This window comes from Nicotiana tabacum, chromosome 5 (assembly GCF_000715075.1).
Source record: "Nicotiana tabacum cultivar K326 chromosome 5, ASM71507v2, whole genome shotgun sequence".
Lineage (NCBI taxonomy): Eukaryota > Viridiplantae > Streptophyta > Magnoliopsida > Solanales > Solanaceae > Nicotiana > Nicotiana tabacum.
The window spans coordinates 92,697,182-92,709,712 of record NC_134084.1 but is presented as its reverse complement, the minus strand read 5'-3'; the positions used below and the strand labels follow the sequence as shown (position 1 = coordinate 92,709,712).

General features: G+C 37.3%; 1 protein-coding gene across 1 annotated transcript; it reads left to right on the top strand.

The window, feature by feature from the left end:
- The first annotated feature begins 392 nt into the window (after window positions 1–392).
- On the top strand, window positions 393–5,593 carry LOC107803233 (protein STRICTOSIDINE SYNTHASE-LIKE 10-like). The gene is made up of 3 exons (XM_016626880.2): window positions 393–797; window positions 4,192–4,455; window positions 4,849–5,593. The coding sequence occupies exons 1-3, from the start codon at window positions 514–516 to the stop codon at window positions 5,417–5,419; spliced, it is 1,119 nt and encodes a 372-aa protein (XP_016482366.1). The 5' UTR covers window positions 393–513; the 3' UTR covers window positions 5,420–5,593.
- Window positions 5,594–12,531: the final 6,938 nt, after the last annotated feature.

The window sequence follows — 12,531 nt, the reverse complement described above, 5'->3', positions numbered from 1 at the left end:
ATTTTAAGAAAAATAGTTGTTTACAAAAGTACTCTTCATATTCTCTAACTTTAAGGTACTTTAAGGATAATTTTGTCTTTAACTATACTAATGCATGCATTAATAGCATTGGTATTACTAATGTGATAGTTTTCAATGCATTACTTATACATAGAATAATACCAAGTATGATGTATAATTAATACAAATATTAGTTATACACATATTTAAAAAAATATACCAAATAAAATATTAATAATACATAGAGCTAATGCTTGTATTATTTTTTCTAATACCTCGTACCAAACCACCCCTAAATTGCATATTTATTTGGCAGAAAGTTCTCCCATTTTATGGTTTTTTCGAAATTCACAAATAAATGTCCGTCAAAAGCACAAATTGGAAAAGTCAACATTGGGTTTCACCCGAACTTTGCTCACTCGTTTTTTTGGATTGAAATATCCGTCTATCTTCTAGGATCATTTCTATCTTACGTAAACGAAACCGGAAAAAAAATCATACTTGATACTTCCCATGAACACTACAAAGCTAATCTTTAGTGCATCAGCACTCGCAATAATCACTGTAATTTTAACTTTGAGCTCCAAAAATGTGTACAGGCCACCTTCAATAGCAGGCTCCAAAGACCTTTTATCTAAAGCTGAGGTAATTCAGCTGAAAGGAGCTGTTGGGCCAGAAAGTCTTGCGTTTGACCCAAATGGAGAAGGTCCATATACTGGCGTTGCCGATGGCCGGATTCTTAAGTGGCAAGGAGATTCTCAAGGTTGGGTTGATTTTGCTGTCACTTCATCTCAAAGGTAAAGAAGAAATCCCAATCCCTTGTTTATTTTCCTGACTTTACGTTTTTATATTCTGTAGATCTTTAGGTTAGTAATTGTTAAATTCTTTAAACATGGTTTAAAATGCTTGCAATTGGCCGATTAAATGATCCCTAAGTTGTATTACTATAATGGATTGGTTGGAATGAGAGCTTTGAAATTTAAATGGCCAAGCCTCTTAGGACTTTGGTGTAAAAAAAATTTATGTAAAGGGAGAAAAAAGTATGATAGAACTTTCAGAAATGTTGCAAAAGTGATTCTTGGAAGAAGAGAGGTACTTTTTTGGGGGGGTAAATTAGAAATTGCCGAGGGCTAGCTGGCGCATGGTTCGTAACTTGGTGGATGATGGACTAACACTGACATTATCTTAAAGCTGGTTTGATGCTTCGACTAGTTATTATTGTTATTAATACCCAATTAAAACAAAGATATGCTTGCAATTTGTAATTTACTTGATGAATGGTGATGATGGTATAGTATCTATTCAAATGATAATGGTGGTATGTAGGAGAGATAGCGTCTACCTTGTTTAATCCACTGGTACCTACTACTTTCTACTAGTAAAAGTATGTGGTTACCCGGTCCACCATGGTTTAGACAAATGAGAAAAAATAACCTAAGTTTTGATTTGAACCCGGATCATGCACGGTCCATTCCAGCTTTCTTGACTGCTCGGCCATACCTTTAAGTTCCAGACATATTCTATCAATCAATTGACTAAGCTAGTCCTAACTATGGCTGCACCATTCTATTCGGGCTTATTTTTTTCTTATACTACAATTTGACTTTTATAATAAATTAGGGGTTCTCCTAATGCTAGAGATTCTCTAAATTTCACGTATCCGTTGATTGACATAACCTCTTAACAAGCTGAACAAATTCCTGATAAACACAAGACCTCATGTAAGTGTAACAACAATAACTAATCTTTAATCTCAAGTAATTTGTATTGCGTATGTGGAACCTTTGCTTCCATGATGTTATGTTCTTAACTAAGGTGCACAGATCTTTAGTGGTTGCAGTTTTTTTGAGATAACCTTCCTCCTTAAGCTCTGGACTAGTTGTTTCTTATGATTAATGGAAGTGTCAATTGTGAACATAGCTTAGACTTTTAGACATGTTTATACGGGTTTATAGGCCTCTGATCTTGGAATCTGTGTATTCAGGAGATTGAAGAACCTTACTTTACTCAATTTTAGGGGTGTGCATTCGATTTATCGATTCGATTTTGACCCTTATCGATAATTACTTATCGATTTGTACATATGCTTATCGTTATCGTTTCAATAAGGTTTCGATTTTTTCGATTTCGATTTATCGATTTTTGGGGCTTATCGATTCGGTTATCGATTACACTAATAAGAAAATTTGCGGGATTCCACTTATCGATTCAATAAATTTCGTAAGACAAATACAGAAATTGGACCAAAGCTACTTGATTCGGTTGGACCCGTAGCTGATAGGCTAACTCCGCCGCTGCATATAAGGGTTAAGAGGATCTGCCAGTTAGCCGCATTAAAAGGCCTGTAGTTTCTACATACTTGTATGACCAGAGAGCTTATACAGTGGGAAATTACGAAGCTAACGAGTTACCATATATGCAAAGAAATCCAGGACAAAGGTGAAAGCAGGTATTAGAGCTACTATCTTACGGGAAGTAGCCCATGACACAAAACATCAAGAGATGAGATTTCTAGATTACCTCACGTTACATTTTTGTTTGATGTTTGTAGCCCCGTTTGTTCAGTAAGATGTTCCCTGTGCTGAGCTCTGTCCCATCCATTTTCTAGTGGCTTAGTTTCAGTAGTCTTAATATCTTAAGTCCATCACCTCTGTCTCGGTTGGGAGTGGGCTTTGAAGAAGCTTTTCCCAAGCAAGGAAGCTCTCCTTTAAAGAGAAGACCTCTCTTTAAAGCGGCGCTGAAGAATGGGTAGAGGAAATAATAGGGTTAGGGACTTAGGGTAAAAGGAAAGGGTATTATAGAATAAGGGTATATTTGTCTTTTTAGTATATCTTATCGGTTTATTAATAAACCGATAACCGAAGAGGACAAAATCGAAATCGAAATCGATAACTCGATAAGGAAAATTTCGAAATCAAAATCGATAAACCGATAACAAATAATCGATTCGAATGCACACCCCTACTCAATTTGTTTTTGTACAGTGACGTGTGTTTTCGTAGATGGAGTTAACTATAAATTTATGTATTGAATCTCTAGACCTGAAAAGCGATGATTTGGGAGAAATTAGTATACCTTAGAAAGCTTTATTGTTTGTCCGTCATGAGTAGAGCTAATGGTATATCTTAAACCCCAGTAACCAAAAAAAGGCATGTTTAAAATTCATAGTCATGAACTTCCAGTTAGTTCTAGTTGTATTCTATTAAACTTTCCATTTGTCTAACCAAACCTTTTATTTTGGGACGTCCTAATTATTGAAATGCATCTATAGATAAGTTTTTTCAGTAAATCTTCAATAAGTTCCAATATTAAGTTGTACAGTCATGTTTTCTCTATCTCAGCATCCTTACATTCAACTTGAAACAATTTCTTTAATAACTTCTTTTAAAGTTTAAACTAGATGTTAGTCATCTACTCATCTTCTTATTTTGCTGGTTCTTCTTATCTGTCACCTAAGGACTCATACTGTGTGTCATCTTTTTATTTGATGGCTGTTTGTCTTTGTTCATCTAGGCTTTATTTAATCAGATTCTTAAAAAAAATGACCCTTCATCTGTGTCTTTATTGAAAGGAGAAAGTAAAGAAGCCTTGTCTAAGCAGGGAAGCACTTGAAAGTTTTGATGCTTTTTATTTATGTTCAAGAAGCAAGATTATACCTTTAACCTCTAAGAGAAACCTGTGCAGATGGACTTGTTATTAGCAGTTGCATTTCAAGTGGCCCGTGTCATGCTCTGTCATACATAGTCCTTTTAGCTAGGAAGATTCGAATGGAGTGAAAGAAAACAGAGATCTAAAAACAGATATACTTAGATCTACGTTCAGCAATAACTTGTTTAGCAATCAGAAATGCTGGTATTGAAATAAGGACTAAAGTTAAGTCCAGGAGTAGGTGATAGGTTCTCTTTTCAAGTTACAGGCTTATCTTCACATATAGCAATTGCAAGATTCTGGTTAGTATACAGGCACAGTTATTTTTTTCTTCTTTTAATCGGGTAAAATAACGTTTATAAAGAAACTTCAAAAAGAGTACCAAGAAGGTAATATACATGCTCAGTTTGAACTTTGCATAATGATAATATACATGCACAGTTTGAACTTTGCAGAATGAAGCTAATATCTCTTCTATGTATACAACATTCTCCAATTGACAATTTCAGCATTATCTAATGGAATTTGACATCTATCTTCAAGGAAGGAATGTGTGCGCCCCTTTGCTCCCCATATGGAGCATGTATGTGGAAGGCCGCTGGGCTTACGATTTGATACAAGAACTGGGGACCTCTACATTGCTGATGCCTACTTAGGACTTCAAGTTGTGGGGCCATCTGGAGGATTAGCTACCCCACTTGTCACAGAAGTTGAAGGCCAGCCTCTGCGCTTCACAAATGACATGGACCTTGATGAGCAAGAAGATATCATTTACTTCACAGATACCAGCACACAATTCCAAAGGAGGTAATTTATTGCCAATGGAATAATCTGAAATGTGAATCTATTCATGCGAAGCAAATTGAGTGTTATAGTTTAGTATATATCTAGATTAGATCGCATGTAAGTTGTCGTTGATAACACAGCAAAGCAGAGAAGTCAGTTTCCATTATTAGCTTCTAAGTGATATGCTGCATGTAGTAGCCTTAGTAGGAAGCTGGCACTGTGTCAAACTGACATTCTTATGGTCAAGTTGTATTCTTTCTGTAATGAGCAGCTTATCTACCATCGCACTTGTGATGATTGAGCTTTTCAGATGATAGCCTGCAAACGTGAACTGTGAAAGCCCTCACCTCCTCTACTTCATAAGGTAGAGAGATCCGTTCAGAGACTGATTCCAATTTTTCATGTTTTATTTAGGCAATTTATTGCATCTGTCGTAATTGGAGACAAGACTGGCCGGCTGATGAAATACGACAAATCAACCAAAGCAGTGACAGTTTTACTACGAGGCCTTGCGTTCGCCAATGGTGTAGCCTTGAGCAAAGACAAGTCCTTTGTACTGGTGGCTGAAACTTCTACTGGTAGAATAGTAAAGTATTGGCTTAAAGGCCCTGATGCAGGAAAACATGCTACATTTGCTGATCTACCAGGATATCCAGACAACATTAGAAGAAACTCCAGAGGGGAGTTCTGGGTTGCTTTGCATTCAAAAAGGTCGCTGCTTGCACGGTTGGTCACATCCAATTCTTGGCTCGGAAGGACATTGCTAAAACTTCCATTCACCTTCCAGCAACTGCATTACCTGTTAGTTGGAGGGCAGCCACATGCAACTGCAATTAAGCTAAGTGAGGAGGGGCAAGTCTTGGAAGTTTTAGAAGATGTCGAGAGCAAAACCTTGAAGTTTTTAAGTGAGGTCGAGGAGAAAAACGGGAAGTTGTGGATTGGTTCTGTACTGGTGCCTTTTATTGGAGTTTATGAATTGTCATAAAGTAGCAGCGTTCGAAATAGGTTTTAGCATTCAACTCCAGCTTGCTGGTAATAAGACTTTCTTAAGTAAAACTGTTGGTGAATTCTCGGTTTCCTTTGTACTGTCCTGAGTAAGTTTAACTTTGAATTAGAGTTGTTTTCCACCTTGTGGACTCGGGTATTTTCCTTCTTCTAATTTTCTTCTTTTTGAGCTCGTCTTTTTTACTTTGTATGCTTGTGTTCATCCCCAATCCATATGATATTACAAAGACTGGTGGAAGAGTATAAAGATAATGTAAAAAGATCGAGGACCAGTTTGCTAGATTGTTATCACTTTTGTTGGGCCATTCTTAATTTGGTTCAGAAGCTGCTTATGATTTTTTGGGTCAATGCATGACAGATCTCTTCTATATTAACCGTAACTTAACCATGGTCAGATAATACGTGTACTTCAATTGATAACGTAATAAAAAACTACGAGAAATTAACCTGGTTTTGTAACTGCACTGACTATTTTTCTATAAAAATTTCACGGGCGTCCTATTTGATTGTCTTCATTTAACTTACCACTTTCTTCTCTGTTTTTCGCCTGCTGCTGCTTCTTTTTCTTCCCTGCGGTTGCTTCTTTGCGGCTGTTTCTCCTTCTATTCTCTTCTTCTCCTTCCTTGTCTTAAAACTGATATTCCAACTTTTGAGCTGTTTTTGTAGATTGTGGTGGAGAAATCGAAAGCCACCGTTGTTGAACCTAGAGAAAGCTTGTTTGAAGGTGTTCTTGTTGAAACTGATGAAACGAACCTCTTGAGAGATAAAAAAGAACTTCAGATTTGATTCTGAAGTTGCATTTAAGAGATAGAAGAACTTTAGATCCCAATTCTAAAGTTGCATTGAAGAGATAGAAGAACTTCAGATCCAATTTTGAAGTTGCCTTGAAGAGATGGATGAACTTCAAATCCAATTTTGAAGTTGCATTGAAGAGATATAACTTCAATTCCGATTCTGAAGTTGCACTTTGAAGCAATAGAAGAGCTTCAAATCCGATTTCGAAACCCTAAATTTGTAAATTCGAAAAGTGATCAAATGCGAATTTTTAAGTGTATTTTGAAATGTGTAAATTTCGTAATTTTTTGTACAATGCAAGTATGACTTCAATAGTAACCCCAAAATCAGTTATAGATGCAATCCCCTTTTTCTCGTTGGCTCAGGGACTTGTCGGAGAAAAGTTCTTTTATAGTGAGCTTTGTAGTATGCTCTTTATGAAAGACAAATCTTGATAATGAGTAAGTTTTTATGTGAAAATAGTATGGGCTAGCCAGATTTATAATTGACAATCGAAAAACAACCAACGTTTGCAAAGTCATTGAAAAATAATTACTATTTTATGTAGAGATAAAATCTAGACAAAAATACCCTCGCTGAAATATGGACAACTCTAGCATAATATGATAGATTATGAAGCTCTTGCGTATAAACTTTCAGCATATTATGTTGGAACTTCGTCACATTATGAAATTCCAGCATATTATGCTGGAATCTCACATGTAAAAAATTCGAACTCCAACATATTATACTAGAATTTTTCATGATTTTTAAGGTGTTTTTATTTAAATTTTATTTTTACATGAAAAAGTAACTAAATTTTGATTACTTTTGAAACTGTACCAACTTTTCAGTTACATGTTGTAAATCAAACTATTTATGATTTTTTTTATAGAAAATGACCCTCTATAGCCCCTCAAAATTTTAATAGCTCATGTTTTTCACCATTGACACGAAATATCCCTCTAGCCCAAACATATTACATCTAATAGCCCGAAATGTCTATTTTATATATTTTATGTATAGTGACAGTCTATGTATATTTTTTGTATAGTGACAGTCTATTTAGTATATTTTTTATAAAGTGATAGTCTATTGTACATAAATTGTATAATGACGATCTATTTTGTATAGTGACATCTATTTTGTATATATTTTGTATAGTGACAATCTTTTTTGTATATATTTTATATAGTGACATCTATTTTGAATAGTTTTTGTATAGTGACAATCATTTTTCGTATATATTTTGTTTAGTGACATCTATTTTGTATAGTGACAGTCTATTTAGTATATAAATTGTATAGTGACAGTCTATTTAGTATATAAATTGTATAGTGACAGTCTATTTAGTATATAAATTGTATAGTGAAAGTCTATTTTGTATATAAATTATATAGTGACAGTCTATTTTTGCAACGACTCGATCGGCCATTTTAAGCATTTGCACTTCGCTCGCCAGTTCTCGGGCATGACAAGCCCCGTATGATGTATTATGACTTATGTAAATCGTTGGTTTTGGTTTTCAGGTTAATCGGCACAGATGGAAGAATGATTCTCAGCTTGAAGCTTTAAATTTGAAAGGTTTGACCAGGTTTTGACTTTTTAGTATTCGTTCTCGGATTTGGATTTTTATGATTTGGTTAGCTCCGTTAGGTGATTTTGGTCTTGGGAGCGTGCCCGAAATGTGATTTGGAGGTCCGTGGTAGAATTAGGCTTGAATTGGCAAAATTGGAAATTTGGCATTTTCCTGTCGGCAATGGAAATTTTGATGTCGGGGTCGGAATGAAATTCTGAAACTTGGAGTAGGTCCGTAGTGTCAATTGTGATGTGTGTGCAAAATGTTAGGTCATTCGGATGAGGTTTGATAGGTTTTGGCACCGTTTGCGGAATTCAGAAGTTTGGAAACTCTTAGGCTTGAATCCGAGGGTGATTGGGTGTTTTGATATTGTCTTGAGTGTCCCGAGGGTTGGAATAAGTTTGAATGGTGATATGTGACTTGTTGGCATGTTTGGTTGAGGTCCCGATGGCCTCAGGATGCATTTGGGTAGTTGACGGAAAGTTCGGCTTTGAGTTAATGCTACCGATTTTGCTGCTTCTGTCATTTCCGCACCTGCGGATTGGGGACCGCAGGTGCGAGGTCGCATGTCCTTCACGGAAATTTTGGCTTTAAGGTGTTTTTATTTAAATTTTATTTTTACATGAAAAAGTGACTAAATTTTGATTACTTTTGAAATTGTACCTACTTTTCAATTACCAATTATAAATCAGACTATTTCTGATTTTTTTTATTATAGAAAATGACCCTTTATAGCCCCTCAAATTTTTAATAGGTCATGTTTTTCACCATTGATACGAAATGTTCCTCCGGCGCAAACATATTACATCTAATAGCACGAAATGTCAATTTTATATATTTTATGTATAGTGATAGTCTATGTATATTTTTTGTATAGTGATAGTCTATTTAGTATATTTTTTATAAAGTGATAGTCTATTGTACATAAATTGTATAATGACGATCTATTTTGTATAGTGACATCTATTTTGTATATATTTTGTATAGTGACAATCTTTTTTGTATATATTTTATATAGTGTGCGGTCCGGGCCTATATCCGGAAAGCCTTTCTATGTGAAAATATGAGAAATAGAAATCTTTAGAGTTAAAAAATTTGATTATGGTTGACTTTGGTCAACATTTTGAGTAAACGGACTCAGATCCCTGTTTCGACAATCCTGGGAGGTCCATAGTAAAATATGAGACTTGGGCGTATACTCGGAGATGAATTCCGAGGTCCCAAGCCTTATAAATCAATTTTTGAAAAGAAATTGTTTTACTGAATTATCTAAGAAATAAAGAAAAAAATTAATGTTTGAAACCAATGTTATCGGGCCCGTATTTTGGTTCCGGAGCCCGGTGCAAACTTGTTATAGTATTTGAAAGATAACTGTAAAATTTGGTGAAAAACGGATGTCATTTGACGTGATTCGGACCTAAATTGCAAAAGTTGATGTTTTACGAAGTTTAAGAATTTTTTTTTTGATTTTGAGGCTTAATTCGTTGTTATTGAGGTTATCTTGGCGATTTGATCGCATGGATAAATTCATATGACGTCATTGAGTTAGTACGTATGTTCGATTAGGAGCTCCGAAGGCTCGGGTGAGTTTCGGGTAGGTTCAGGGGTGTCTTAGGCTTAAAAATAGCTATTGGAGGTTCAAAAAACAAGCTGCGGCTCTCTGAACCTGTTAGTGCGGTCCGCATTGGTTTTGTGCTGTCCGCACTGGTGGCTGTGCGGCCTTAGTGGATTTTGTGTGGTTCGCACAGGGAGTCTGAGAGGTTGTGCGGCCGCAGTGGATTTTGTGCGATCCGCACAGGGAATCTGAGAGGCTGTGCAGCCGCAGTTGATTTTGTGCGGTCCGCACAGTGAGCCTGAGAGGCTGTGCGGCCGCAGTTGATTTTGTGCGGCCCGCACAAGGAGTCTGAGAGGAGTATATTTAGATGGGATTTTCAGTTATTTTTCATTTTTCAAAACCCCACAAACATAAGAGGCGATTTTTCAAACAACTTTTCTTCTCCAAAATATTGGTAAGTGATTTCTAAATCATTTTCTTCACTCCTTAACATCTTTTAACATGATTTCAACTCAAAATTAATGATTTTCATGAGGGAAATTAGGTGTTTTGGGTAGAACCTAGGTTTTTCAAAAATTGGGGATTTGGACCTCGATTTGAGGTCCGATTTCAAAACAAATTATATATTTGAGTTCGTGGGGGAATGGGTAATCGGGTTTTGGTTCGAACCTCGGGTTTTGACCATGTGGGCCCGGGGGCAATTTTTGACTTTTTGGGTAAAACTTTAGAAAACTCATTTTCATGCATTCAAACTGATTCATTTAGCGTTTATTGATGTAATTAAGTAATTTGTGACTAGATACGAGCGAATTGGTCTAACCTTAGCTTGAGGGATTAGGAGTTGAGTCCTATTTGCTATGTGATAAATGTTGAGTACGACGTATAGGCATGGTGATGAGTATCTATACGTTGGTGTCAAGCATGCCCGTGAGTCTTATATTGTGATTTTTATGACTTCGTTTTATTATCCATGCTTTAGAGTTGATTTCTATTTGTTGTGAAAAGTTTGTAGAAGGAATTATGACCTTTAAACATCGAGGAGCATTGGCTCAAGTTATATTACGAATTGTGAAAGCATATGAGTTGATTGAACCCTTTGGAGCATTGGCTCAAGTGGTAAAGTGAGTTGTGAAGTAAAAGTGAATAAGAGAAAGAGGTTATTAAATTGTTCCCTTGCCAGGATATTGTTGCTTTATTGGTTATCTCCCTTGCAGGGATGTTGATATTATTGATGTTGCTCCCTTACCGGGACTTAATTGTTGAATTGTTGTTCCCTTGCCGAGATTCTTATTGCAAATTTCATTTATTTTCTTGCCCTATTGTTTGTGATTGTTGTTTGGGTAAGGAAGAGAGTTAAGGCATGAAGGGTGATGTCGTGCATTGTTTATTTTGTGAGGAAAGAGTGTAAAGCACAAAGGGTGATGTCGTGCTGCACGATGTACCATTCCATGCCTATTATATTGATTTCATGGTGAGGAAAGAGTGTTAAGCACGAAGGGTGATTCCGTGCCACACGATGTACTATTTTGTGTCGATTTTGTTGATTATATGGTGAGGAAGGAGAGTAAAAGCACGAAGGGTGATGCCGTGCACACTTTTATTATATAATTGTTTTGGTGAGGATGAGAGTAATAGCTAATAGCACGAAGGGTGATGCCGTGCATTTGTTGATTTCTGATTCTTTGTTGATATCCGAGTTGTGTTGTTCTTTCATTACTTGATATCTTTCTATTCGGAATTATTGTATCCCCCATAGCATGCTCCCCCTCCCATATTGACTGGTTATTTTTGTATTTCTTTTCCGCTGTATATATTTGAACTGCACAGGTTTATTTGGTAGTCTGGTCCTAGCCTCGTCACTACTTCGCCGAGGTTAGGCTAGACACTTACTAGCACATGGGGTCGGTTGTGCTGATACTACACTCTGCACTATGTGCAGATCCCGGTAGCTTTTGGACCGTAGCATGGAGGCTACCTTTAGTCCACGCAGAGATCCAAGGTAGACCTGCAGGCGTCCGCAGGCCCTAGCGTCTCCTCTATTCCTATTTCCTATTTCATTTTCCTTTTATTCAGAAACAGTGTATTTTCATTTTCTTCAGACCTTGTATGTAGTAAATCTTAGACCGTCTGTGACACTGTGACACTAGGTTTTGGGTGCTTTAGGTTTTAAAAGTTGTAATAGATGCAGATTACAGATATTTAGTTGTTATCTTCCGCTTAATTATTTAAAGTTTCGTTGTTTTCATGTTATCATCTTATGTTGTTTAAAAGAAATAATTAAGTAATGAAATAAGTAGTTAAATGATTGCCTTGCCTAGATCACATTAGTAAGCGCCATCACGACTCCCGAGGGTGGGAAATTCGGGTCGTGACAAGTTGGTATCAGAGCTCTAGGTTACATGGGTCTCACAGTTCACAGACAAGCTTAGTAGAGTCTGAGGGATCGGTACAGAGACGTCTGTATTTATCCCCTAGAGGCTACAGAGTAGGAAAACTTCGCATTTATTATTTCCTATCGTGCGGTTTGGTTTCTCAATGCTAATTGAATTTCTGCTCTGTTCTTTCGCAGATGGTGAGAACATGCGCTTCCTCATCCATTAACTAGCAGCTCGATCCCCCGGCAGCAGCTCCCATGAGGGGCAGGGGGCAAGGCCGAGGCCATGCTAGAGGCCGAGGTAGGGGCAGAGCTCAACCTCGAGCAGCAGCACCAGTGGCGGAGCCTCAGGTTGACTTTGATGATGAGGTTCCGGCCCCAACAGTTCTGGTGGGCCCAGATCAGGTCCCAGAGGGGTTTATCGCTACCCCAGTTCTTCAAGATGCTCTGGTCCATCTAGTGGCCTCATGTAGAGTGTCACCTGGGCAGGCTTGCTTCTTGTAGCACCAGCCGTCTCTCAGGCTAGAGGAGGAGCCCAGACTTCTGCTACTCGCACTCCGAAGCAGGTAGCTCCCCAGATTCATACTCTAGCAGTTCATCCAGGTGTGGTAGCTCAGACCGGTGATGGAGCAACTATGTCTGCCGATGATTTGTGAATGTTGGATAGGTTCACCAAGCTCTTCACTGCTACTTTCAGCGGTGCATCTACTGAGGATCCCCAAGATTATCTAGACAGCTATCACGAGGTTCTTAGGAACATGGGATAGTTGTGACCCCAGATGCAGTATTCTGATCAGCAGTCCTACAGTG

Coding starts and splice junctions, on each gene's coding strand:
- LOC107803233 (XM_016626880.2), top strand. CDS start 514: ATGAACACTACAAAGCTAATCTTTAGTGCATCAGCACTCGCAATAATC. Junction 798..4,191: donor GCTGTCACTTCATCTCAAAG/GTAAAGAAGAAA, acceptor TCTATCTTCAAG/GAAGGAATGTGTGCGCCCCT. Junction 4,456..4,848: donor AGCACACAATTCCAAAGGAG/GTAATTTATTGC, acceptor TGTTTTATTTAG/GCAATTTATTGCATCTGTCG.